Source organism: Pristis pectinata, chromosome 1 (genome assembly GCF_009764475.1).
Source record: "Pristis pectinata isolate sPriPec2 chromosome 1, sPriPec2.1.pri, whole genome shotgun sequence".
Lineage (NCBI taxonomy): Eukaryota > Metazoa > Chordata > Chondrichthyes > Rhinopristiformes > Pristidae > Pristis > Pristis pectinata.
Genome location: NC_067405.1, coordinates 71,703,349 through 71,726,622, shown reverse-complemented (window position 1 = coordinate 71,726,622; position 23,274 = coordinate 71,703,349). Strand labels below are relative to the sequence as shown.

At 39.1% G+C, this 23,274-nt stretch overlaps 1 protein-coding gene across 2 annotated transcripts in view; it reads left to right on the top strand.

Moving 5' to 3' along the window:
• The window catches only part of usp40 (ubiquitin specific peptidase 40), a 102,637-nt gene that overhangs the window by 61,156 nt on the left and 18,207 nt on the right, over positions 1-23,274 (top strand). For both annotated transcript variants that reach the window (XM_052028716.1, XM_052028709.1), the window contains exons 16-26: positions 362-705; positions 1,130-1,268; positions 9,112-9,169; positions 9,751-9,804; positions 9,964-10,052; positions 12,003-12,089; positions 13,845-13,881; positions 14,693-14,757; positions 15,767-15,841; positions 16,778-16,907; positions 19,229-19,323. In XM_052028716.1, the coding sequence (XP_051884676.1) occupies positions 362-705; positions 1,130-1,268; positions 9,112-9,169; positions 9,751-9,804; positions 9,964-10,052; positions 12,003-12,089; positions 13,845-13,881; positions 14,693-14,757; positions 15,767-15,841; positions 16,778-16,907; positions 19,229-19,323 (1,173 nt within the window). The remainder of the gene's footprint in view (positions 1-361; positions 706-1,129; positions 1,269-9,111; positions 9,170-9,750; positions 9,805-9,963; positions 10,053-12,002; positions 12,090-13,844; positions 13,882-14,692; positions 14,758-15,766; positions 15,842-16,777; positions 16,908-19,228; positions 19,324-23,274) is intronic.

Sequence of the window (23,274 nt, the reverse complement as noted above, 5' to 3'; positions counted from 1 at the left end):
ATCTGGGTATGTATTTGTTGTGTATTTACACCCAGTACACGGCTTGTGCATTTCACACGTATGTGCGTGTTTGGGTGTTATCAATATTAAAGAGGTCTGACCCATTCATACACAAATCAAGTACTGGTTACTTCTTACAATTCTTTTTTGCCGTGAATATTTCCATTTTTACAGTCTGTTGTGCTGTTCTGCTCACCTGTTCGTTTCATTTATCCTTTATTTCTTTAACTTAAGTGGTTCTGTTGCTTCCTTACCCTCTGGGTTGCTGATACTTTTCTGTATAGATAAAGAAATTACGGATTTGGTTTGCATAATCAAGTGTAATTTAGAGGTTTAACGTCATTGACTATTCTGTTGCCAGGTTTGTGGTGTGAAGGTACAAACGGGTGAGGAGTTTGAGCCATTGCTACTTAAAATACTGTATCCTAGAATGAGGCGCAAATCAGAAACTGAAATCATACAGTTCAATGAGACACAAAAGGTGTTCACCCGGAACACATTGCTCAGTTCAGTTCGAGAAGCTGTAGCCTTGTCAACAGGAATTTCTCCAGAGGAGCTAACGCTTTGTTACAGGAAGTTGGAGAATCAAATGTCCTCAAATTGGATTGTGTTTGACAATGAAGATGTACATAAAACCCTTGCAGAACTAAGACTTAAAGATGGTGATTCCATGTTAGCAACAGACCAGAAATACTATGACCTGAGGTAAGAATTTGAGATATTTTGTTAATGTTTAAAAGAGTAAGATTTGCTACTTTTGCTCTAGAACCCTAATCTATTAGAGAAAAATATTGACAGTTCTATTTGCATAAATCCCTGAAAATGCTAAGGCAAGTAAGTGATCAGTCTCGACCTGATGTTAGTCCATTACCTAAAGCTCCTTAATATGGTTTTGCCACACTCTCATTTGACAGAAGTTTGAAGATTTCTGTCCTCATTAATAGCATTTTTGAAAGAGACATTAAACAAAATCCACGTTCTTCAGCAGCATGTGGAAAATAAGCTGTTTTGAAATGTTGAAATCAGTGCTTTCATTAAGAAAAGAAAAACAACTGCAATTGACTCCTTGTTTGCAATTCAAACAAATCACCTTATGTTTAATGGCACATATTTTCTGTTGCTTTCACAGTGTTCCCTGTCCCAATGATACCCTTGTAAATGTAGCACCACAGACTGATCGTAGCTGGCTACAGATCAAGGATTACTGTGGTGAAGGATTGTCACAATCTGCAAGGGCAGTGGTGACCATTCCAGTTACCATGGAGATGGTGAGTAGTATTCTGTGTTCCTTTTGAAGTTGCTTCCACTTAAATGGGTGAAATGAGGACAATATTTCTATGCTTTTATCATTAAAACATAATGCATGCCATTATTAACAATTATGGCTGTTTAGAGCTTGAAAAAGAAATGATTTATAGCAGAGTCACTGCTGTGCACCACAGAGGGTGAGTCATTTAAGATTGGGAGCACTATCATCAATCCCATGATAACCTTTCATTCTCTTCTGCCTCATCACCTTTCAGAAGGTGATGGTGAGCCAAATTTTTGAACTTATGATGTCTCTGTGGTGAAACTACTTCCATGTTGATGTTAGATGGCAAATTCTAAGCTTTCGGCCTAGCTACGACAGAGTGGAGATATATACCCAAGTTATAATAATGTACGACTTAGAGGAGAATTTGTTGCCTCCACATGCTCTTCCACCTGACCTTCTAGTTGGTAGAGGCATTGGGTTTATGGTTGATGATACAACTAGATTAAAAAAAACTGATTAAAAAACAGATTTTAAAAAAAGTCCTAAGGATTGAAATGTATGATGCCATGAGGGCTATTATGAAGTACAATGGGGCTACATCTGGATGCTTTTGCATATTTTACATCACCTGCTACACTGAAAAATTGGACCAAAGAAACAGCCAGTACTGGAAATCTGAAACCAAAACAGAAAATGCTGGAAGCACTCAGCAGGCCAAGCAGCATCTATGGAGAGAGAAACTGGACGTGAAACTGGCAAATAGTTAATGCTATGGCTATATGTAAGATTGAAGATCGAATATGCCCAGGGTACGATAACCCCGCTACTTAGCATTGGTGGTAGGAAAAACAGTGGAAACCATAAGGAGAAAATAAGAAACAAAACAATAAGTAGAATAATGTGAAAATAAATATAATAAACATAAGAACATAAGAAATAGGAGCAGGAGGAGGCCATCTGGCCTGCCAATAAGATCATGGCTGACCTGGCTGTGGACTCAGCTCCACCTACCTGCCTTTTCCCCATAATCCTTAATTCCCCTACTATGCAAAGATCTATCTAACTTTGTCTTAAATATATTTAATGAGGTAGCCTCTACTTCTTCCTTGGGCAGAGAATTCCACAGATTCACTACTCTCTGGGAAAAGTTTCTCCTCCATCCTAAATCTACTCCCCTGAATCTTGGGGCTATGTCCCCTAATTTTAGTTTTGCCTACCAGTGGAAGCAACTTTCCTGCCTCTGTCTTATCTATCCCTTTCATAATTTTATATCTTTCTATAAGATCCCCTCTCTGAATTCCAACGAGTATAGTCCCAGGTGACTCAATCTCTCCTCATCTCTGGAATCAACCTGGTGAACCTCTGTACCGTCTCCAAAGCCCAGTATATCTTTTCTCATGTAGGGAGACCAGAACTGCATGCAGTACCCCAGGTGCGGCCTCACCAGTACTCTGTACAGTTGCAGCATAACCTCCCTGCTCTTAAATTCAATCCCTCTAGCAATGAAGGCCAACATTGCATTTGCCTTCTTGATAGCCTGTTGCACTAACCTTTTGCAATTCATGCACCAGCACTCCCAAGTCCCTCTGCAGAACAGCATGCTGAAATCTTTCACCATTTAAATAACAATCTGCTCTTCTATTTTTTCTTCCAAGTTGGATGACCTCGCATTTACCAACATTGCACTCCTTCTGCCAGACCCTTGCTCACTCACTTAACCCATCTATATCTCTGCAGACTCTCCACATCCTCTGCACAATTTGCTTTTTCACTCAATTTAGTGTCGTCAGCAAACTTAGATACACTACACTCGGTCCCCTCTTCCAAATCGTTAATGTATATTGTGAACAACTGCGGGCCCAGCACCGACCCTTGCGGCACCCAGCTCACCACTGATTGCCAATCAAAGAAACACCTATTTATTCCCAACTCTCTGCCTTCTATTGGTTAACCAATCCTCTATCCATGCTAATAAATTACCCCCAACTCCATGCATCGTTATCTTATGGATAAGACTTTTATGCAGCACCTTATCAAATGCCTTCTGGAAATCCAAGTATACAACATTCACCTGTTTCCCTCTATCCACTGCGCTCATTATATCCTCAAAGAACTTCAGTAAGTTTGTCAAACAGGACCTGCCCTTCCTGAATCCATTTTGTGTCTGCCTGATGGAACCATTTCTATCCAGATGTCTTGCTATTTATTCCTTAATGATAGCTTCAGGCATTTTCCTGACTACAGACATTAAGCTAACTGCCTATAGTTACCAGCCTTTTGCCTACATCCTTTTTTAAACAGTGGCGTGACATTTGCAGTCTTCCAATCCGCTGGGACCTGCCCAGAATCCAGGGAATGTTGGTAAATTAAAACAAATGCCTCTACTATAACTTCCGCCATTTCTTTCAATACCCTGGGAAGCATCCCATCAGGACCAGGGGACTTGTCTACCTTTAGGCTCACTAGTTTGCTCAGCACTACCTCTCCAGTAGTAGTGATTGTATTGAGGTCCTCAATTCCCATCGCATCCATAACATCTCTCTGGCATGTTATACGTCTCCCCTACTGTGAAGACTGCCACAAAATAGTTGTTCAAAGCCGTGGCCACTTCTGCATTACCTAATATTAACTCTCTCTTCTTGTCTTCCAAGGGACCTATGTTCACTTAGCCAACCTTTTCTGCTTTATATAATTATAAAAACTTTTACTATCTGTTTTTATATTTTGTGCTAGTTTACTTTCATAATCTATCTTCCCTTTCCTAATTGCTTGCTTAGTGGTTCTTTGTTCCTTTTTAAAGTTTTCCCAACCTTCCAGTTTCCCACTACTCTTGCTGACTTTGTATGCATGAGCTTTTAGTTTCATGCCTTTCTTTATTTCCTTAGTTATCCAAGGCTGCCTCTCCCCATCTTTATTGTCTGCTTTTAACTGGAATATACTTTTGTTGAGCACTGTGGAAAAATCTCTTTGAAAGTCTTCCACTGTTCCCCAACTGTCCCACCATATAGCCTGTGTTCCCAGTCTATGATAGCCAGCTGCTCCCTCATCCCATTGTAGTTTCCCTTGTTTAGGCATAATACACTGGTTTTAGATTGAACTATTGCATCCTCCATTTGTATGAGAAATTCAATAATACCGTGATAACCCTTTCCAAGAGGATCATAGTATTATTGAATTTCTCATACAAGGTCGTTAATATTACCTGTCTCATTGCACAAGACCATATCTAAGCATGTTCCCTTGTAGGTTTAGTAACATGCTGTTCAAGAAAGCTATCACAGATGTATTCTATGAAGTCCTCTTCAAGACTGCCTCGACCAACTTGATTCACCCAATCTATGTGCAAGTTAAGGTCCCCTGTGACAACTGCCGCTCCTTGCTTGCATGCATCAGATATTTCTTGGTTTATTGCCTGTGCCACTGTAATGTTATTATTTGGTGGCCTACAAACAGCTCCCACCAGTGATTTTTTTTTCCCTTTACTATTCCTAATCGCTCCCCAGATGGATTCAACATTCTACTCCTTACATCTTGTATCATCTCTCGCTATCGCCCTGATCTCACCCTTAATTAAGAGCGCTACCCTACTTCCCTTGCCTTCCTGCCTATCCTTCAGTTTTACCTGATCCTCTAGGATATTTAATTCCCAATCATCTCCACCCTGCAACCACGTTTCTGTAATGGCCACTAAATCATACCCCTTTGATAAGATAAAGTGTAAGAATAAGTGCTCTTACACTCATTGTCCTTTTAGAATATAGTAAAACATCATAATCAATTCTGAATAGAGTTTTAAAAGGGAATGCATGTAACTGCAAACATCTTTCTCCAAATTAATTTCATTTTCACTAGGAATATGATTTATTTCAGTTTAATCATCTTGTTTGAATCAAATGTCTGAAAGTTTTCAATTTCGTCTTTAAAAAGTCCAACTACTTTAATTTTCTGTTTTATTTGATCGTTAACAAGGCCAGCATGTAATGCCCAATCCCCAATTGCCCTTGTAAGGCTGCTGGTGATCTGACTTTTTTGAAACACTGCAGTCCATGTGATTGCCATGCCAATGACCTTGGTGTACAAGACTTAACTCCATAATTAAAAGTAGCGTATCAGCAAAGATGTGATGGGTTTAGGGTTAAACTGTAGTACTATTAACTGGATTAGGCAGGATTCCTTGTGTCATCTCTGTACATTTAAGTAAGTTTGTATCTCATTTCCTTCTTTAAGCTGAACTACTGTTTGAAGTTCTGTTATTTGTCCAGATTGTATACTTGCTTACCAGATGCACAGTTACCACTGTATTTCAATTTTCTGTGAAACTGCTGCATCAAGCAAAACCATATATTTGATACCTGTTAAGTAAAATATAATACTGTCTCTTGATGAAATAATAATAGTAATGAAAATCTCTCTACTTCATCGTTAAGATGCTCTTTTAAATATTCCTGTTTGGCCAAGCTTTTGGTCACCTGTCCTATAATGTGAACTTTTATGGTGTCAGATGATTTCTAATATCACTTCTTTGAAGTCTTTTGGGTTGTTTTACTATATTGGTGTTAGGGAATTGTCAGACATGAGGCATCTTAGGGTAGCAGGTAATAATACAAACAAGAACCAACCAGTCTTCAAAATTAAACCTGTTGAAATGTAAAGCATAAGCAGTGATCAGTTTTAAAGTTAAAGGCATCAACAGAGCACAGGCTGCTGGCTGCTCAAGATGTGGTTTGTATACTGACACAACCTTGTATGCATCAGCCAAACATAAGACAATGGGTCTATGTTAATTGGCCTACATCAAACAAGGCACCTGCAGCTAAGTTATTTTGCACCCTTCTTCCAGAGATCAAGGAGGACTGCCAGACCAGATTTAATTTTGTCACTTAGCATGTCATACATGGTTAGGGGCATATTTGCTCTTCAATAATTGGGATACTTGTGTACTCAGAGTCAGCCCTCACAACACTAATTTTTGGTGTCTGGTTCTTTGTCCTCAATCTTTTAGACCATCCTTGTGAATTAGTTTGTCCCAGCAAAGGTGTTTGAACATTCAGAGATGTCTTGTCAGTTACAGTGTGCTCCCATTGTAAATATGTACTTCAATGGAACCATTTGTCAGACACAAAATATTGAAGTAAACAATGTCATTGTAGTTATTGAAATTGTATTGAATCACCTGCTGTTAGCATTGTTCTTAAGATTATAAAAAAAATTGATGGATTGTGAGTTTGGGAGACTCTACCAAGAGGGTCTCCAAGAAAATGCCAACTGGGTCAAGTGTGCTATGGGACAGGTGATCCACCCAGAACAAACCTCTGCTGTACCTGGCAGGAAAATCTTTGATAGTTTTGCGCTGCTCAGGGATACCATCTCTTATGTGCAGGACAGAGGGGTGGTGACCTGCCTGGTCAGCTTGGACCAGGAGAAGGCCTTTGACAGAATATCACACATGTACATGATGGATTTTGGGGAGGGAATCAGAAATTGGATCCAACTGCTCTACACAGATATCCATAGTGCAGTGCAAATCAATGGGTGGGAGACAGATAGCTTCCCCATCAAATCTGGAGTCAGGCAGGGTTGTCCACTCTCCCGTCTTTCTTTCTTTTTTAATCTTTTTATTAGTTTTCAAATTAATACAGATTAATATATCAATGTTTATACACGTAATACAAAGATCAGGAGAACAATCGTGACATGGATAATCATAAAGAACAATAAAGTATATTAAAAAAAATCTGTAGATCCATCGATTTGTTAGTGAATGAATATAATGTAAAAGAAAAAGATTTATTATAAAATATAAAAGAAAGAAAAATAAATCCCCAAAACAATAAGAAAAATTATAAACAATATATCTAACCAAACTAAGCTAAAGAAAAAAAATTTTAAAAAAATCAAAACAAAAACTGGGCTAAAATTTCTCAATAGAAACAGAGCAATATTATGTCATCAACTCCGTTCCTCTAAATTGAAAGGTTATTACAAGGGGATCTATATCATGTGAAAATATTGAATTAATGGACTCCAAACTTCCTCAAATTTAAGCGAAGGATCAACAGTACCACTCCTAATTTTTTCCAAGTTTAAACATGATATAGTTTGAGCCCCTGTTTTGTCTGTGTGTTGCATAGAACTCTTTGCCAAATTCATGAGAGGGTTGACGTATCTGGAGGCATCCAGGTCAAAACCTTCATGTACATGGACGATGTTGCTGTCTCCTGCTTGGATCCACAGTCAGTTCACAGATTGATCAGCACCTCTGACCAGTTTGAGTTGGTATCAGGGGCCAGAGTAAACCGTGATAAGGGTGAGCCCATGCTCTTTGGCGACTGACCCGACTGATCCCCTTTGCTGTCATGTTTGACTATCTGAGGATGATGGGGATCTGGTTCAGAAGGGCTGAGGCATGTAACAAGAAATGGCTGGAGTGGATTGGAAACAAAAATTGAGTTTGTGGAAATGACGCTCTCTGTCAGTAACTGGGAGAACTGGGTCATCAGGTGCAATGTGCTCTCAGGTTTGCTGTACTTGCAGGTGTGGCCCCTTCCTTGGTCCTCCACCTCAGTAGTCACTGTCTTCCAGTTGATCTGGGGGTCCAAGAAGGAGTGAATCTGATGGGTTATCATGCACAAGTCCCCAGAGAATGGGGTCAAAAGTGTACTCCATGTTGCCCTCATCCTGATGACCACGTTCGTGTATGGCTGCATCAGGCTGTGCGTGGATCCAAAGTGCATTGGCACCAAATGTCACTACGTGTTGAAGTTCTGCCTGTCCCTGGTGTTGCGGAGGATAGGTCTGGCCCCGTTGCCATGCAATGTCCCAGTCAGCTGGGCGTTGACACACTACCTATCCTTTGTGGAAGAGTTCTTCCAAGAAACCACCTTTGACCACAAGTCCATCAGGCAGTGGTCAGCATGGAACACACGCAGACACCGCGGGACAGGAACTCTATGGATACGGTGGGGTGATTCCCTGAGCAAACTGTTCAAATCTTCTGGCAGGATGCCTCATCATCAGAACTCATTAACAAACATCAAGACCTCTCTTGGCTGGCAGTGCAAGGAGCCCTCACAGTTAGATCCTTCCTGTATAGTTGATATATCATCCTCCACACACGCTGCCTTCGGGACGGTTGCGCTGGGGAAGAGATGGACACCCAGCTCTTTGCAGACTGTGGTTTTGCTAAGAGGGTGTGGAGAAGGATGCAGAGGTCCTTGTCTTGGTTCATCCCCAGCAGCTGCCTAACGGAGGACTCTGATCTACAGGCTGTTCCCAGGGCACACACTGAGACAGACATCAAGTGCTGCTTGAAGGTCATTAACTCCCTTTGGTCTGTCTAAAACTTGTTGGTCTTTGAGCAGAGCGAGATGTCTATAAGGGATTGCTGCTGACAGGCACATTCTAGGCTGCAGGAGTACGTGCTGAGGGATGCACTGAAGCTTAGTGCAGCCAATGCAAAGTCTCTGTGGGGAAGGACCACAGTCTAGACTTCTTCCGCTACCGCACATGGAGGGGCTGAGTCGAGTAGGGAAGCCCCTTGAACAAGGAAAGGGTGTATCATCCCAGATGGCCACATAAGTGGTAATGGTGCTGTGCTTCTAAAAAAGAATAAGTTAACACTACTGAATGTAATGACCATAGATGTAAAAGTTTTGCACTGTTTCTTCTTTTGTATATATTTTTATTATGAATAAAGTTTATTTTTGGAATATAAAAAAAGCTTGTCGTGATGAATAAAGATTTTCATATCCACCGGTTTCTCCAGTGACTTAGTCACAGTCACAACAGTTGGTTCTATATGATTATGTCATTATGTGAATTATTTGTTAAAACCAATTTGTTTAATCTTCTTTCAGCTAGTTTCGGAAATTAAAACTAATGCAGTTGAAAAACTGAAACTGAGAAGTGAAAAAGGTAAGAAATATCTTTATAAGTAAAGGCAATTTCTTATAGGAATCCTCACTATCCAGCATGATTCAGTTCCCTGTGGCATCCAGTATATGTATGCCTTCAGTAGGGGAAGGGAGGGGGCTATAGTTGAGGTTTAAGAATAGGAATTATAATGAATTTCTCCATGCATCATCTAGGGATGTTACCCACAACAGTGTGATATCCCAATAAAACAAATTATTAACTAATAAATAAAATGCTGTTTGCAAGATTTTGCAATTGGCTGTGTGCTCCCTAAATTGCAATGTGATGAAAATTCAGAAGTATCTCATTGACTTAAAGTGCTTTGGAATGCCGAAGTTCAGGAAAATTATATAGATGGAAGTTCACTCTTTCTTCTTAGAACTTTAAAACACTCACTGGGAGTCCACTGGAACCTTCTTAATCAGTTTGAATCGGCTCCCATTTCAGCTGTAGAGATACTAACAGGCAGAAAAAGATGTATGGATTGAATCACTTTTCAAATAAATTTGAGGTAATTGTGTGTTTTTTTTAATAACTATTACACATATATCTAGTTAATTAGATACTATTTTATTTTGCAGAGAATGAAACCTGTTTGAGACCAATTGACAGAGTTGGAAAGCTCCTCCCTCCAGGTGGGTTCACTACTCTTATCATGCGTTCCACAGTTTTCCCCTTCCTGTGTCTAGCTTGCTGCTTAATTTGATTCCCTTTTGTCTCTGGGAGAAGTCGTACGTGGTTTTCTCTTTGACCCACAGGCTCTTCCTTGATATTTGTTTACATCTTACCCACAGTGTATGAAAATTTGACTGTGAAGGACGCTGGGTTTAAAACAGGAAGCACCCTGGCACTTTTTCCTGGCTGCACTCCAACAGACACACAGGTAAGAGAGGTCAGGGCAGTTTCCAAGATTTATTGGCAGGTGCTATTTCTTCCATTTAAAGCTGAAAGTGCTGAACAAGTGCATTAGTTGGCTCTTGTGCTCTTCAATTCAATCTGTTAATTCTCCAGGAGAATTACGTTAAGCTATGGTGTTTAGAGTTTGGGCTTTGTTGAAAGAAATGCCAGCATTGAGGTTTGAAGAAGAAATAAATTGAAAAAATTCACCAAAATATTGGTAAAATTCTTTGTCAGATGGAATCCAGGTGTGCTCAGCTGTGGGAGCAAAGTAGAATAAAAGTTGTTCTACTCTGCCTAAGCTCAGAAGCATTAGAATGATGGTTTCCATTTTTGGGGAGTTTGCCATTTACCATAGTTACAAGTTTGGCATTATGAATTGAGAATACCCAACTCAGTTCATAGTCAAAGTCGAGCTTACTGTCATATGCACAAGTACATGTATGCATAGGTGCAATGAAAAATCCACTTGCAGCAGCAGCATCACAGGCACGAAGCATTCACAAGAAAAATATAAATTATAAACAATTTCTACAAGAAAGAACACAATTCGATTTTAAAAGAAAACAAAAGTCCATTTTAGTGCAAAGTGGTCATAGTGTTGCTGAACTGTAGTGATTAGGGTTTTGTCAGTTGGTTCAAGAACCGAATAGTTGAAGGAAAGTAGCTGTTCTTGAACCTGGTGGTGTGCAACTTGAGGCTTTTGTACCTCCTGATGATAGCTGCAAAAAGATGGCATGGCCTGGATGGTGGGGATCTTTGATGATAGATGTTGCCTTTTTGAGGCAGCACCTCCTGTAGGTACTACCAGTGGTGGGGAGGGATGTGCCTGTGATGTATTGGGCAGAGTCCACTACCCTTGACATGCAGGACTCTTGCAGCAACTTTTTATTCTCTCAGACTGGATCATACCCCATGGAAGAATTTAATAGATTGGCGACACAAGAGACTGCAAAGGCTTGAATCCGGAGCAAAATTGAGCTATTGACTTTTCGGGTTGAGACCCTTTATCCAGATTGCAATCGGCCTGAGATGTGGACTGTCTAGTTCCCTCCACGGATGCCACCTGACCCGCTGAGTTCCTTCAGCAGCCTGTATTTTTTTTGAATTAAATAGTTTGCTAAGTCATAGCCATTTCTGCGGTAATTAAAATGTTAAATACATATTGGCCCTGATCTTCCTATCTGTACTCACTGCTCAGGTTCCCCATTCCCCTGAAGTTAACTTCTCAGGATCCAGAAGGATGATATCTGAGGCTTGGATGCCTCACAGCTGAGCAAATAGGCCTTAACAACTGCACAGCCTCAAGTGACGTAATAGATGGCGCAGTGGCCCATGAAATTCCTTTGGAAACCTATTGATAGCAAAGCCCGATTGCCCTCCCCCAGCTCTGCCATCTGTCATTCAGAAACTATTTAAAAATTATTACAAATAAATAAAACATTTTCATAAATTATTTGAAAAATTAAAAAATAAAATCAGTGCCAACCATTTAAAAATTTCTAAATCAGTGGAGCTTGGCAGATAGGTTTGGTGATTCTGCATTTATCCAGGAGCCTTGAAACTTAATAGATGTTTATGCTGAGAAATGTCAGCCAGTTCAGGCCATTAATTCAGTCTGTCTCATTTTATTGTTCTTTTAATTAGACTAATTCAGAGGCTTACTATTTAAATTATCCATAGAATTTCTTCCTATCATTACACTATTATCTGCACCGATTAGGTAGTCTGTTGATTTAAATCCCGAGGAAGTGCAAGATTGATTGGAGAAATACTTGAAGTAGATCTGTTTCCGGAAAATTTGTGGCTTTGCGTGTTGGTTGGTCCTGCCAGATTTTTATCAGATTTTCCAGAACTTTCTCAAATTCTAACAGTTGGTGCAAGGATACTTCGTATCATTCATTTTGATTGATTATTTCTCCTTTTTTTTATCTAGCTGTTCTTGTATTTTGCTATTGGGGACAGACTTCACTTGAGCCCTGAAATGGAGATTGTGATAGAACAGAGCATCTCAGTCCGAGAGGTAAAAAGCAGGTGTATACCATCAGATTTCGGTAGCTTTCATTATAGCTTTCTTGTGAGTGACGTTTGGTGTGATCACACAGTTCTGTGAAGATACAATCTGCCTGAGGAGTAAATCCTATGTATATAAACCTGTATATATCAAACCTCTATTAAATGGCATTTTAGATTATTGAAGTTAACTAAAATTAAATAAAATCTTGTAATGAATACAGCATTGCGCATAAGTATATTGTGAAAAGTCATGTTTAAAAAAAATACAAGCAGGTGGAGTAGGTCACTTAGCACCATGAGCTGATAATTTTTCAGTTGGATCAAAATTGATTTTTGTCTTAATTCTGTCTACCCACCATGGTTCCATATCCCTTGATATCTTCGTCTAGCAATTATTCTCTATGGCACACCCTTCCAGATATTTAATGTTAGGTAATTGACGCAGAAGAAAATAGTCTATTCTGTATATATAGGATATTACAATGACTTCTGCTCTCCATTGACTAACCATATGGAAGAGTATCCTGACTGTTTAATTATGCAATTACCACTGGTGCTTAACAATGGAGATTGTAGTGGACTTGGGGGTTGTGGGGGGGAGGTCATAGGATCAAATCAGTAATGATTCTCCTTTCTGAAAGGTGCTCTGACATTTTCAAATAGTTGAGTGTTTCATTTAAAGTTACAAAAATTATTCTTTGGCAGTGAGCTTGGATCTGGATACTTTGATAAACTCCCATGCCCTCAACCTATTTTGCTTTTGCTTTATAGTTTGTACCTCTTAAATCTTGTACTAGTTTATGAATAGATATTTGTTTTAATTACAATTAACATTTTTCCATTGTGATTACTTTGTCAGCAATGTCTGGTTTCCATTTCCAGGGTAGATTGCCAATTATCCTTGTTACAGGTTAGGGACAATGAATTAAGAATATCCATTCATTTCATGTAGCCACAAGCAGGAGGGGATTTTCATTCTATCAGTCTGAGCTGAGTTGAGAGTTTGCTTAAGCACATTTTTTGCCTAAATAAAAATATCAAATGCACAAGAGATCGGGATTACAAACGAACACAAAGTGTTTTCCTGAATGCAAAGTAGCTTCTTAGTTCTGTGGAATTCCTTTAATCCATGTCTCTCAGGACTAGAGCTTCTGATTAGTAATTGTCAAGATAGCGTCTACTAGATTCTCATAAATTGGGATCGAAGATGTGTTGACTACTGGGATAAGCCTGTCCCTCACCCTGCATAAATTGCAGCATATCCAAAATTATGCTAGACTAAGTCCAAGCTATCCCATTACCCGTGCCCTAGAAGTCTTTCTTTTGGCCTTGGCGTCTTATTTATAATCTCATTCTCTTGTGCCAAATGGCTTCAAGGTATTATCCGGCTTGCTTTTTTTTCTTTTTACCATTAACTCCAGCCCTATAAGTGCCCACGTGTGCGAGTGCGCGCGCACACAGTTTAAAAACTCCTTGTTTTTCTAGACTGTCCCGATGTGCATTTTGCTTTCCCTCTATTCCACCATCACAACTATCTTCTGTGACTTCTGCCCATTTCAAGGAATTCTATCCTTAAATTTTTATCTTGCTCCTATAAAGTGCTTTCTGGTTACTCCTTTTAACATCTCCCTGCTGCTATTTTCTTTTTAATTAGTTCTGTGATACACTTTTTAATAGGTTTATATGTTTAACATTACCAAATGTTGTTACTGTTTCAAATGATCTTTCATTACAGTCAAGTTTACTATCTCTCTTGTTTCAGTGCTTGAAGCTGATGTTAGAGAAAGCTGGATTATCAGGTATTTAAGAGTTCCAATATCTCCTACAATAGTTTCACTGCCTATTTTAATTTATACAGTAGTGAAGAGTTGGTAATGGGAAGTAAAAAAAATGTGCAGATCTGTAGATAAAAAGCGGGGATTAGGGACCAACTTGACTCACTGGGTTTAAATGGCGTACATTCAGTAACTGCCCACGTTTCACAATTTCCCAAACAATTTTCTACATCTTGCATACAGTAATATTTAATTATAATCAATAAATATATATGTTTTTAACAACAATCATAAATTAGAAAATATAAGTATGAGGATCCTACTGTAGCCAATTTCTTTCAGTGTAGATCAGTGCAAGAAAATTGGGGAGTGAAGCAGGTTTGCCTGGTCTGCTGTTACCCAGAATGCATGTGTTCTGCAGGCAGGTGGTCTGAGGTGTTGTTGTTTATCAGTCTATTCCATTCAGTTGATTTGGTTTAATATTCTTGCCGAACGATTATAATTGCAACATAATTATTGTAAAATTACCAGTTTGATTTTAGTATGGATTAATGAGAACGAACGTTAATAAGCTTTTAGGAGTTTATAAATAATTTATTTCAAAACCTTTATTAACTTAACTGTAAAACAACCACTGGTTTCCCTCCTGTACTCTGAGTTCATAGAATTCAATAAAGAATTCAGGAAAACAATTGCATTATCACTAGTAACATAATAAACTCAACATTGGGACTAACTTTTTAAGGATACCTCAGCAAACATAAGTTAAGCAAAATATTAATGTTTGTGGAGTTGCTGTCAGAATGTTACACATGGGAGTCTGTTTGTTCTATAGGAGAATGTTGGCACTTAAGGAAGACTGATTGGTGCTGTGATGCTGGAGAAGTTTTGAAAGATGAGGTGAGGTAGAAAGTGAATTCAATCACTCTGATATATTAAATCCTAACTTATTTTCCCAAAATGTTGTTATGCAATGAATATGTTTATAATTTCACACTTTCCACTCCGAAAAAGTTAGAATGAGACCAAATAATGCAGCCAAACTCACACAGATAACATATTACTTTGCAGTAATTTGATAGATTTCATAAAGTCATCGAGGTATTCACAAAGCACAGAAACAGACCCTTTGGTCCACCATGTCCATGCTGACTATCAAATACCTATCTATTACTAATCCTGTTAAACAGCACTTGCTCCGCCTTCTAGTCCTTGCTGATTCAAGTCCTAAATGTAGTGAAAGTTCCTGCCATAGGTTTCAGATTCCCCTTATGGCGAAAAAGTTCTTCCTCGTATCCCCTCTAAACCTCATGCCCCTTACGATAAATCTATGCCATCTAGTTTTAGACACCTGTCTATGGGCAAAAGTTTCCTACTATCTATCCTACCTGTGCCCCTCATAATTTTGTGTAATTCTAACAGAACCCCCTCCTTGGTCTCCTCCACTCTAATGAAAGCAAACTCAGCCAATCCAGTCTTTCCCCAAAATGAAATGTCCCATCCCAGGCAAGATCCAAGTGAATCTCTTCTGCGCCCTCTCCAGTGGAATTATGTCCTTCCTTTAGTACTTTTACGTGGGACCAAAACGAAATTTTAAAAAAGTAAGTTGGAGAGGAACCCTGGGCTTGATCTCTGCAGTTGCTACTTCTGTTGGAAAGAACACATATGAAATTAACTGGATCATTATGGATTTAAATGTCACCGGCAATGAAGTACTGTTGTTTTTTTTCCTGGGCCGTCGCACACAGAGTGCCGGCTCAGATGAAATACTGAATGGCAACTGAGAGCCATTAGGACTCTGAAACAAGAGTCTGTGCTTTCAGGAGGAGGAGGATTTTGGAGAAAATTGACAGGAAAGGAGGAAGAACTGAGCTGTGTGCAGTAATTTATTATTTTTTTGTATTTGTAGGAAGCTACACTAGCAGACATGAAGATAACCAATGGAGAGGCACTTGTTATCATGGAAGGGCGACTTCCACCAAAGGTAAATCTCTCACCCAAGTTGAACAAAGTTGGAAGAACACACCACAAATTCTACTCTTTCAGCTTTTATAATAGAAAAATATGATAGCCAAAACTTATATGTAAGAAAAAAGAAAAAAAATGTATCATTAGCCCTAATTATTTCAATGGTTTTTCATCAATGTGTATCGCATGCTAGTCTTTTTCCCCTGATGCATTTCACTTTCTGTTATCTTGTTTCTATTTCCAATCTTTCTAGTAGAATAGTAGTACATCTCACTCAGCTGGAGGCTCTAACAAAAGTAAACCATCTTCTGTAAAAATGCAGAAGTGGAAATCTAACTTTACAAATTTTTATTATTTGTTGCTCAGCATCAGGTCACACAAAACAAAAGGATTCAGTATGTCATGCTTATGCCTAAAGCTCTGAAACAGCAGTTCAAATAGTCAAACAAAATAAACAACTTGTTTTCACCATTTCTTCAGACAGTCCATTCCACATCATTATAATTTGTTACGTTAAAATGTTTAGTTCCTTTACTAATTATTATAATCTCTATTCTTGGTGAAAACAATATCTTTATTTACTCTATCCAGTTTCTCCATATGTTAAGTATTTAGATGAGCAATTCAAATGCCACGACATAAAAGGCTCTCAGCCGAGTGGCCAGCACAGATGGTGGTCTGAAGGGCCTGTTTCCATGCTGTATGATTCTATAAGTATGAACTTCTATTAAATCTCCATTTGGCCTTCATTTCTTCAACAATTACAATGACATATCTTGGCTTTGGCATCATGTTCAAAATAGACCAGTACCATCAGTGAAAGAAGTGGTTTTAGTTTTTCAAGAAGACCTCGTTATTTTTCGTGGAGTGGGTCTATTTCACCCCAGTACTAAATAAAAGGAAAAACTTCCTTTTCCGTGCTTCTTAAATTTTTTTGCTATCTTTCTCACAGGGATTTCTGATGTTACCTGTCTGGTTCTACCACTCTGCATTGAACTCGGTAAACACAGGGTCCTTTCAAGAGAAGCAGAAAAGCATTGAAGATGGGCTTTGTTCTTTAAGTATCTTGTCCACTGCAAGAGGTAGGTCAACTAAGCTGAATTTAGTAATGGATGCAGGTTAGGATGCCCTGGGGTTCTGCACTACCTTGATGTGACTGGAATTTCTAGACTCTTTCAGAATAATTATGGCCATAGAAATATAATAGGTACTACAGGATTAGGTCTTTGAATTGAAGTTGTAAGAGAAAATCATGTTTTTTCCCTCTCCCACAACTTTTGTGTTGTGGGAGATATCCAGTTTGAGATTGGAAAATGTTTTGACTTATGGAATTGTGCAATGGATATTGTGAATATCTCTTGGTACTCAGCTAATCAAAAACTTAGATGCAGGTGACTTGAGCTTAAAACTGCTCTTTAACTGATTATTCCAAAAACTTGTTGAATTATTTTGAGGGGTAAAATGACATGCTTCTGTTCTGTCTGATGCATGATAAAAACTGTTCCTTTCAGTTTTATGTTTATTTAGTTTCTACTTTTTTCCAAGTTTCCTTACAAGTGCTCTGCCTTGGCAGAGATGTGGAAAGAATGAATGTGGCAACTCTAAATCTTCTGCTGTTAAAGATCTATAATCAAACTACTGGACCTTGTAGGCTGATTTGAAGAACCAGTGGAAAAGCTCCTGATCTTTGTGGTGAAGGGAGCTGAAAATTACAAAGTACATTCCCCTTGAATCCTGGGTGCCATTAGGTACTGAAAGCTGCCTCTTCCCCTTCACAGTGTATTGTAGTGCCCACTCTTTATGGCAATGTTCTTATCAGAGGCAAGTGTTAGTTTACTATGGCATTATTTCATTGCTAATCTGGTCCCAGCCTTAAGCTATTCTTTTCAATAAAAGGTGCAAAAACAGTCCAAGACATTTAGATTCTTATTTGTCACACCAACAAGGGCCTTGCAAAGAACTGGACCCTCAGATGGGAATTGCTGTATAACCGGACAGCCTTTTGATGTTTAAAACTATACATAACTAAATCAATATGCCGCTGGCAACATACAACATAATTACTATCATATATGAATTAGGAATACATACTTGGCCTCTCGAGCCTGCTCTGTCATTTAACAAGATTGTGGCTGACCTGATTGTAAACTCATCTCCACATTCTCATCTGCCCATGGTAACTTTTCACATCCTTATCAAGAATCCATCTACCTTTTCCTCAAAGATATTCAAAGGCTCTGATCCATCATCCTCTGAGGAAGGAAGCTCCAAAGACACATGTCCCTCTTAAATGGGTAACCCTTTACTTATAGACAGTGACCTCTAGTTCGAGAGCCTCCCATAAAAGGAAACATCCTCTCCACATCCATCCCTCAAGGTATGTTTCAGTCGTCTCTCATTTTTCTAAATTCCATCAGATGTAAGCCGCTCCTGTCTAACATTTCCTCGTAAAATAGAAATAATCTGTCCATTCCAGATATTAATCTAGTAAACCACTCTCAATCATTTTTAACTCATTACCATCCTTCCTTAAATAAAGATAATACTGTACACAGTAATCCAGATGTGGGCTTACCAGTACTCCATATAAACTTGAAGCATAACCTCCCTATTTTTGTATTTTGTTCCCCTAGCAATAAACCATAACAGTCCATTAGCTTTCCTAATTTCTTGCAAATTTTTTGGTTATTCAATACTGTGAACAGTTGTAGCACGAACTATCTTCGTGGAAGGCAGTTACTTCATAATTCCAGTCATTGTAGTTACTGAGGGATCACAAGACTTGCAAACAAAAATTACAGAGGGTTAAATCAGATTTTCCCTAACAATTCAAACACATCTAGGCTCATTCAGCAACTATGTTTCTTATGCATTTGTACTGCAACACCCCAGGAACAAATCTGTTTGGTGACAGCGCTCTACAGAAATCAGTTTGAAGGGCAAGATGAGCACAGTGATGATGCTTTGCCAGCTAGACAACCTGTATCCATCCAGAACACTGAACAACAGATGCAATAACACTCATTCTTACATAAACGTTGCTTAATTTATGTATAGTAAAACCAGTTTATATTACTCCATGTCTTGTGACCCTAAAATCAGCAGCTCTGCCCACTTTTCTCTAACCTTGCAGAGGATTTGGTGGGTCAACTTTATTCTACTTAATAAGAATTTATACAGTTTTGAATTTTTGAAGTAATGTCAAGGTGTTCAATAATAGATTTCTGCTGACCTTTCTTTGAATTGTTTGCCCGTGCTTTGAGTTTTATATGGACTGGTTGATCCCTTAGGTCATGTTCTCCTTCCTATGGTGGTTATATTTTGGATATTTTCCAGCATAACAGCATTTGGCACAGTGAAAGGTATTTTTGTTGGTGATTTATCTGTTAGTTTTCCTTTGCAGACTTTTCGCTACAGCAGTATATGGACACAGACTTGGAGTTCATGGGCAATATTGAGATATCTGGCGATGCTAGTCTTGAGGATTTAAAAACTCAGGTAAATCAATTCGCCACAATTGACCTACAGGTAATGCAGTACACATTAAAAAATATATCAGAGGTGCTACATTTACTTCATTGTTTCTTAAAGTACTGTTGTGTTTGTTTGTTCCATTGACTGGCTTGCCATCTTTTTGATATTTGTCTGTATCACTCATAGACAAGGCATGTCACTTTAGTGCTCCACGTGAATAAGATGTCAGTCAACACAGGTGAGAACTGCTAAGCTGAAGGATGAGGCCTCTCTCCACTTTCACTCAGCGAGGTGGTATGTTAGCAAACATGCCATATGATGTAATTCTCAGAAAGGAACATGCATCCAGGTTGATGGCATTCAGTGTCCAACATCCTCAGCATCAACATTTTCACCTCTTATCGATTTGATGCAAATTTTCTACAGGGCCTACTGCAGAAATTTCTCTCTTATCCATGTTTTTATTATTGCTTATTTCTGGCAAGATCTTAGTCCATATTGTGATCACAGATTGGCTTCACTGCCTTCCATACTCTACCTAATTCATAAACCTCAAACAGAATCTTTCAAAGTGATTTCAAATTGCTTCCTTCATCAAGTTCTCTAGATTACTTATAAATTCCAAATCTAATTCGATAAGACTGAAATGTTTAATTGTATCAAAACTCAAGAAATTTCTTTTGCAAGCACTGATTTATTCCTCATGCAGTTAACCTGCAAACAAGTAAATCAGCCACTGATTAATTGAGAATTGATTGTAATTTCCCTTTTATTTTCCCATGTGTGTTTGGCTAGCATTATGTTCTGTTCGGGTTGTAGAATTCTGAAAGCCCTTCAGCAGATGTTCTATTGTGATAACATAGATCTAACTATTTTTTCAATTCATCCTTGGGTTATGGCATTGCTGACAATGCCAGCTTTCAATGCCTGGCCCTGGTTGCCCTTGAGAAGGAGGTGTGAGGCAACCTTCCTGAACTGCCGATATCCATGTAGTTAAGGTACTTCCACAATGCTATTGCAGAAGAAGTTTTGGGAATTTAACTGCAACAATGAAGGAATACCAGTAAATGACTAAAGATGGAATGCTGTGTGATTTTTGAGGAGATTCTCTACACCAGAGATCTCTACACATGGCTCTCTACACCAGAGGATGCAATAGATTATGCTCAAGTGCACTCCTTCCCTTACTGAACGGTGATAGCCACCATATGCATCCTAAATAATGTTTTTTGTATTGGTAATCAGCCTGTCCTGTAACAAAGCACTTCACTTGATTAGCTGCCTATGCACTATATTAAACCTTACTCTTGTACGGTATTGTTGGAGGTGAAACTCCTTATATGATACACAATAGCAACGTGTCAAGACCTCTGTGATAACATCTCCTAAACCAGTGACCTCATACGATCTAGAAAGGCCAAGTATAGGAAATGCATGAGAAGGCTGTCATCAGCAAACTTCCATCTAAGTGATAGACTTTATTGATTTGGGAATAAATGCTATTTTGCCAGAATCCTGAAACTCTTACTAGTATTGTGGGAACACCTTTGTCACATAGACTGCAATGGTTTAAGTCCTAGGCTCACCACCATCCTTCCCAGGTAATTTAGGATGGGCAATAAATTTTGGTCTTGTTATCAATTCCATATACCAAGAATGAATATGGGGAACAAAAAAAAGTTCACAAACGTGGACGGAAGAGCTGCATGCTAGAAATACTGTGAGCGTGACCTCATTTGTTAACAAGGTACTATTTGACCAGTTGTGGCAGTAGGGAGCCCTGGTAAAATGAAGTCAATAGAAATTGGAGGAAAGGGAGGCCTTCCACTGGCTGGAGTGATACCTTGTCCAAAGAAAGATCAGTCATGCCGGTCCTGGGACATTGCTGCAAGAGTTCCTTGGGGCAGCTTTCTAGGCCCCATCACCTTCAACTGGTTTGTCGATGACCTTCTTTCCATCTTAGAAAATGGGGTTTTTCATAGATGAATGCTGTGCTCGATTACATTCACAAACTTGTCAGATAATTAAGCATTTGATGGAAAGTGCTGATAGACCAGAACTTCCTTCAGCTTTTCCTATCTCCAGGTCTACAAATGAAGTCATTGTTGACCTACTGCACTGCTGTTCCACTGGCACTTTTCCTTCTGGAATTTTCTTAGAGGTCAGAAATTTCATGGTGCTCTACTCAACTCCAGTTCTCAGAGATGCTACAATTGGAAACCTAAAATCAGTGTTAATGCAATCCCTCACTCAGTTGCTGGATCACTGGCTTTTCTAGACTTTATGCAAAGATTTGAAAGTATTTTATTTTAGGCAAGCTCCTTCCAGCCCTAATTTCCACAGCCCTGGTCCTTAAAGTGAAAATGAACCATTCTGCCAAAATCTCCCACTTTTATGTTCATGGTTCCAGTGATTTTCTGCATACCTCATCTTTCCAAGTTAAGTGAAAGGAAGGCCACCTCAATATTCCCAATGCCAGGGAAAGCCCTCATTTAAGCCACAATCTTCTTTGAGTATATCCTTGTGCTTTCTCTATGGTTCATTACCAATCCTATTCTGAATTATAGGTTCCAGAATATCAGCTCTGGAAGATCAAGTTGGAGGTTACTCATTGAGGGCAAAGCTTATATGTTCTTCTGTGTTCTCAGAAAAACTGAGACTAACACTGGAATAAATATGCACTTCCCCATTAAAATAATATGTTTGGGACATGTTCAGGGAGTACACTTAGCCAAAAAAAATTACAGTAGGCAGCGTGCAAACTTGCCCATGTGAAGGAATGAGTAAATATCCTATGTGCAGGTAGATGGGATTAGTTTAATTTGGCATCCTGGTTGACACAGACATCGGAGGCCAAAGGGACTGTTCCTGTGCTGTACTGTTCTATGTTTGTTCTATATATTTGTGCTGCATTTAATGTTTATAGATATTGTTATGTACACATATAGTTATGTGCATCTTCCCGAGAGAAAAGACTGAAATGAGGGTAATGGTGGAGGGACGTTACTATGACCAGTGGTGTTCCGCAGGGATCAGTGCTAGGACCTCTGCCGTTTGTGATTATGTATAAGTGATCTGGATGAAACTGTAGATGGGCTGATTAGTAAGCTTGCAGATGACACAAAAATAGATGGAGTTGTAGATAGTGAAGAATGTTGTCAAATGATTCAGCAGGTTATAGATAGGTGGAAATATGGGCAGAGAAATGGCAAATGGAGTTTAATCCGGACAAGTGTAAAGTGTTGTACTTTAGAAGGTCAAATGTAAGAGGAAAGTATACAGTAAATGGCAGGACCCAAAGGAGCATTGATATGTAGGGGGATTTTGGGGTGCAAGTCCATAGCTCCCTGAACGTAGGACCACGTAAATCAAAGCATATGGCATACTTGCCTTCATCAGTCAGGATGTTGAGTATAAAAGTGAGGAAGACGCATTGTAGCTGTATAAAACTTTGGTTTGGCCACATTTGTAGTATTGTGTGCAGTTCTGGTCGCTGCATCACAGAAAGGATGTGGAGGCTTTGTACAGGGTGCAGAAGAGGTTCACCAGGATGTTGCTGCATTAGAAAGTATTAGTTGTAAGAAGAGGTTGGACAAACTTGGATTGTTTTCTCTGAGGCTGAGGGATGAACCTGATAGAAGTATATAACGTTATGAGAGGCATAGATAGGGTAGAAGTCTTTTTACCATTATAGAAATGTCAAATAGTAGAGGGCATGGCTTTAAGGTGAGAGAGGGAAAATTTTAAGGAGATTTGTGAGGCAAGTGTTTTTTTTTAACACAGAGTGACAAGTGCCTGGAACACGCTGCCAGGGAAAGTGGTGGAGGCAGATACAATAGCAATGTTTAAGAGGCATTTATTTAGACATAAACAAGCAGGGAATGGAGGGGTATGGACCATGTGTGGGCAAATGGGATTAGTTACAATTAGCATCTTGGTCAGCACATCGTGGGCTGAATGGCCTATTCCTGAGCT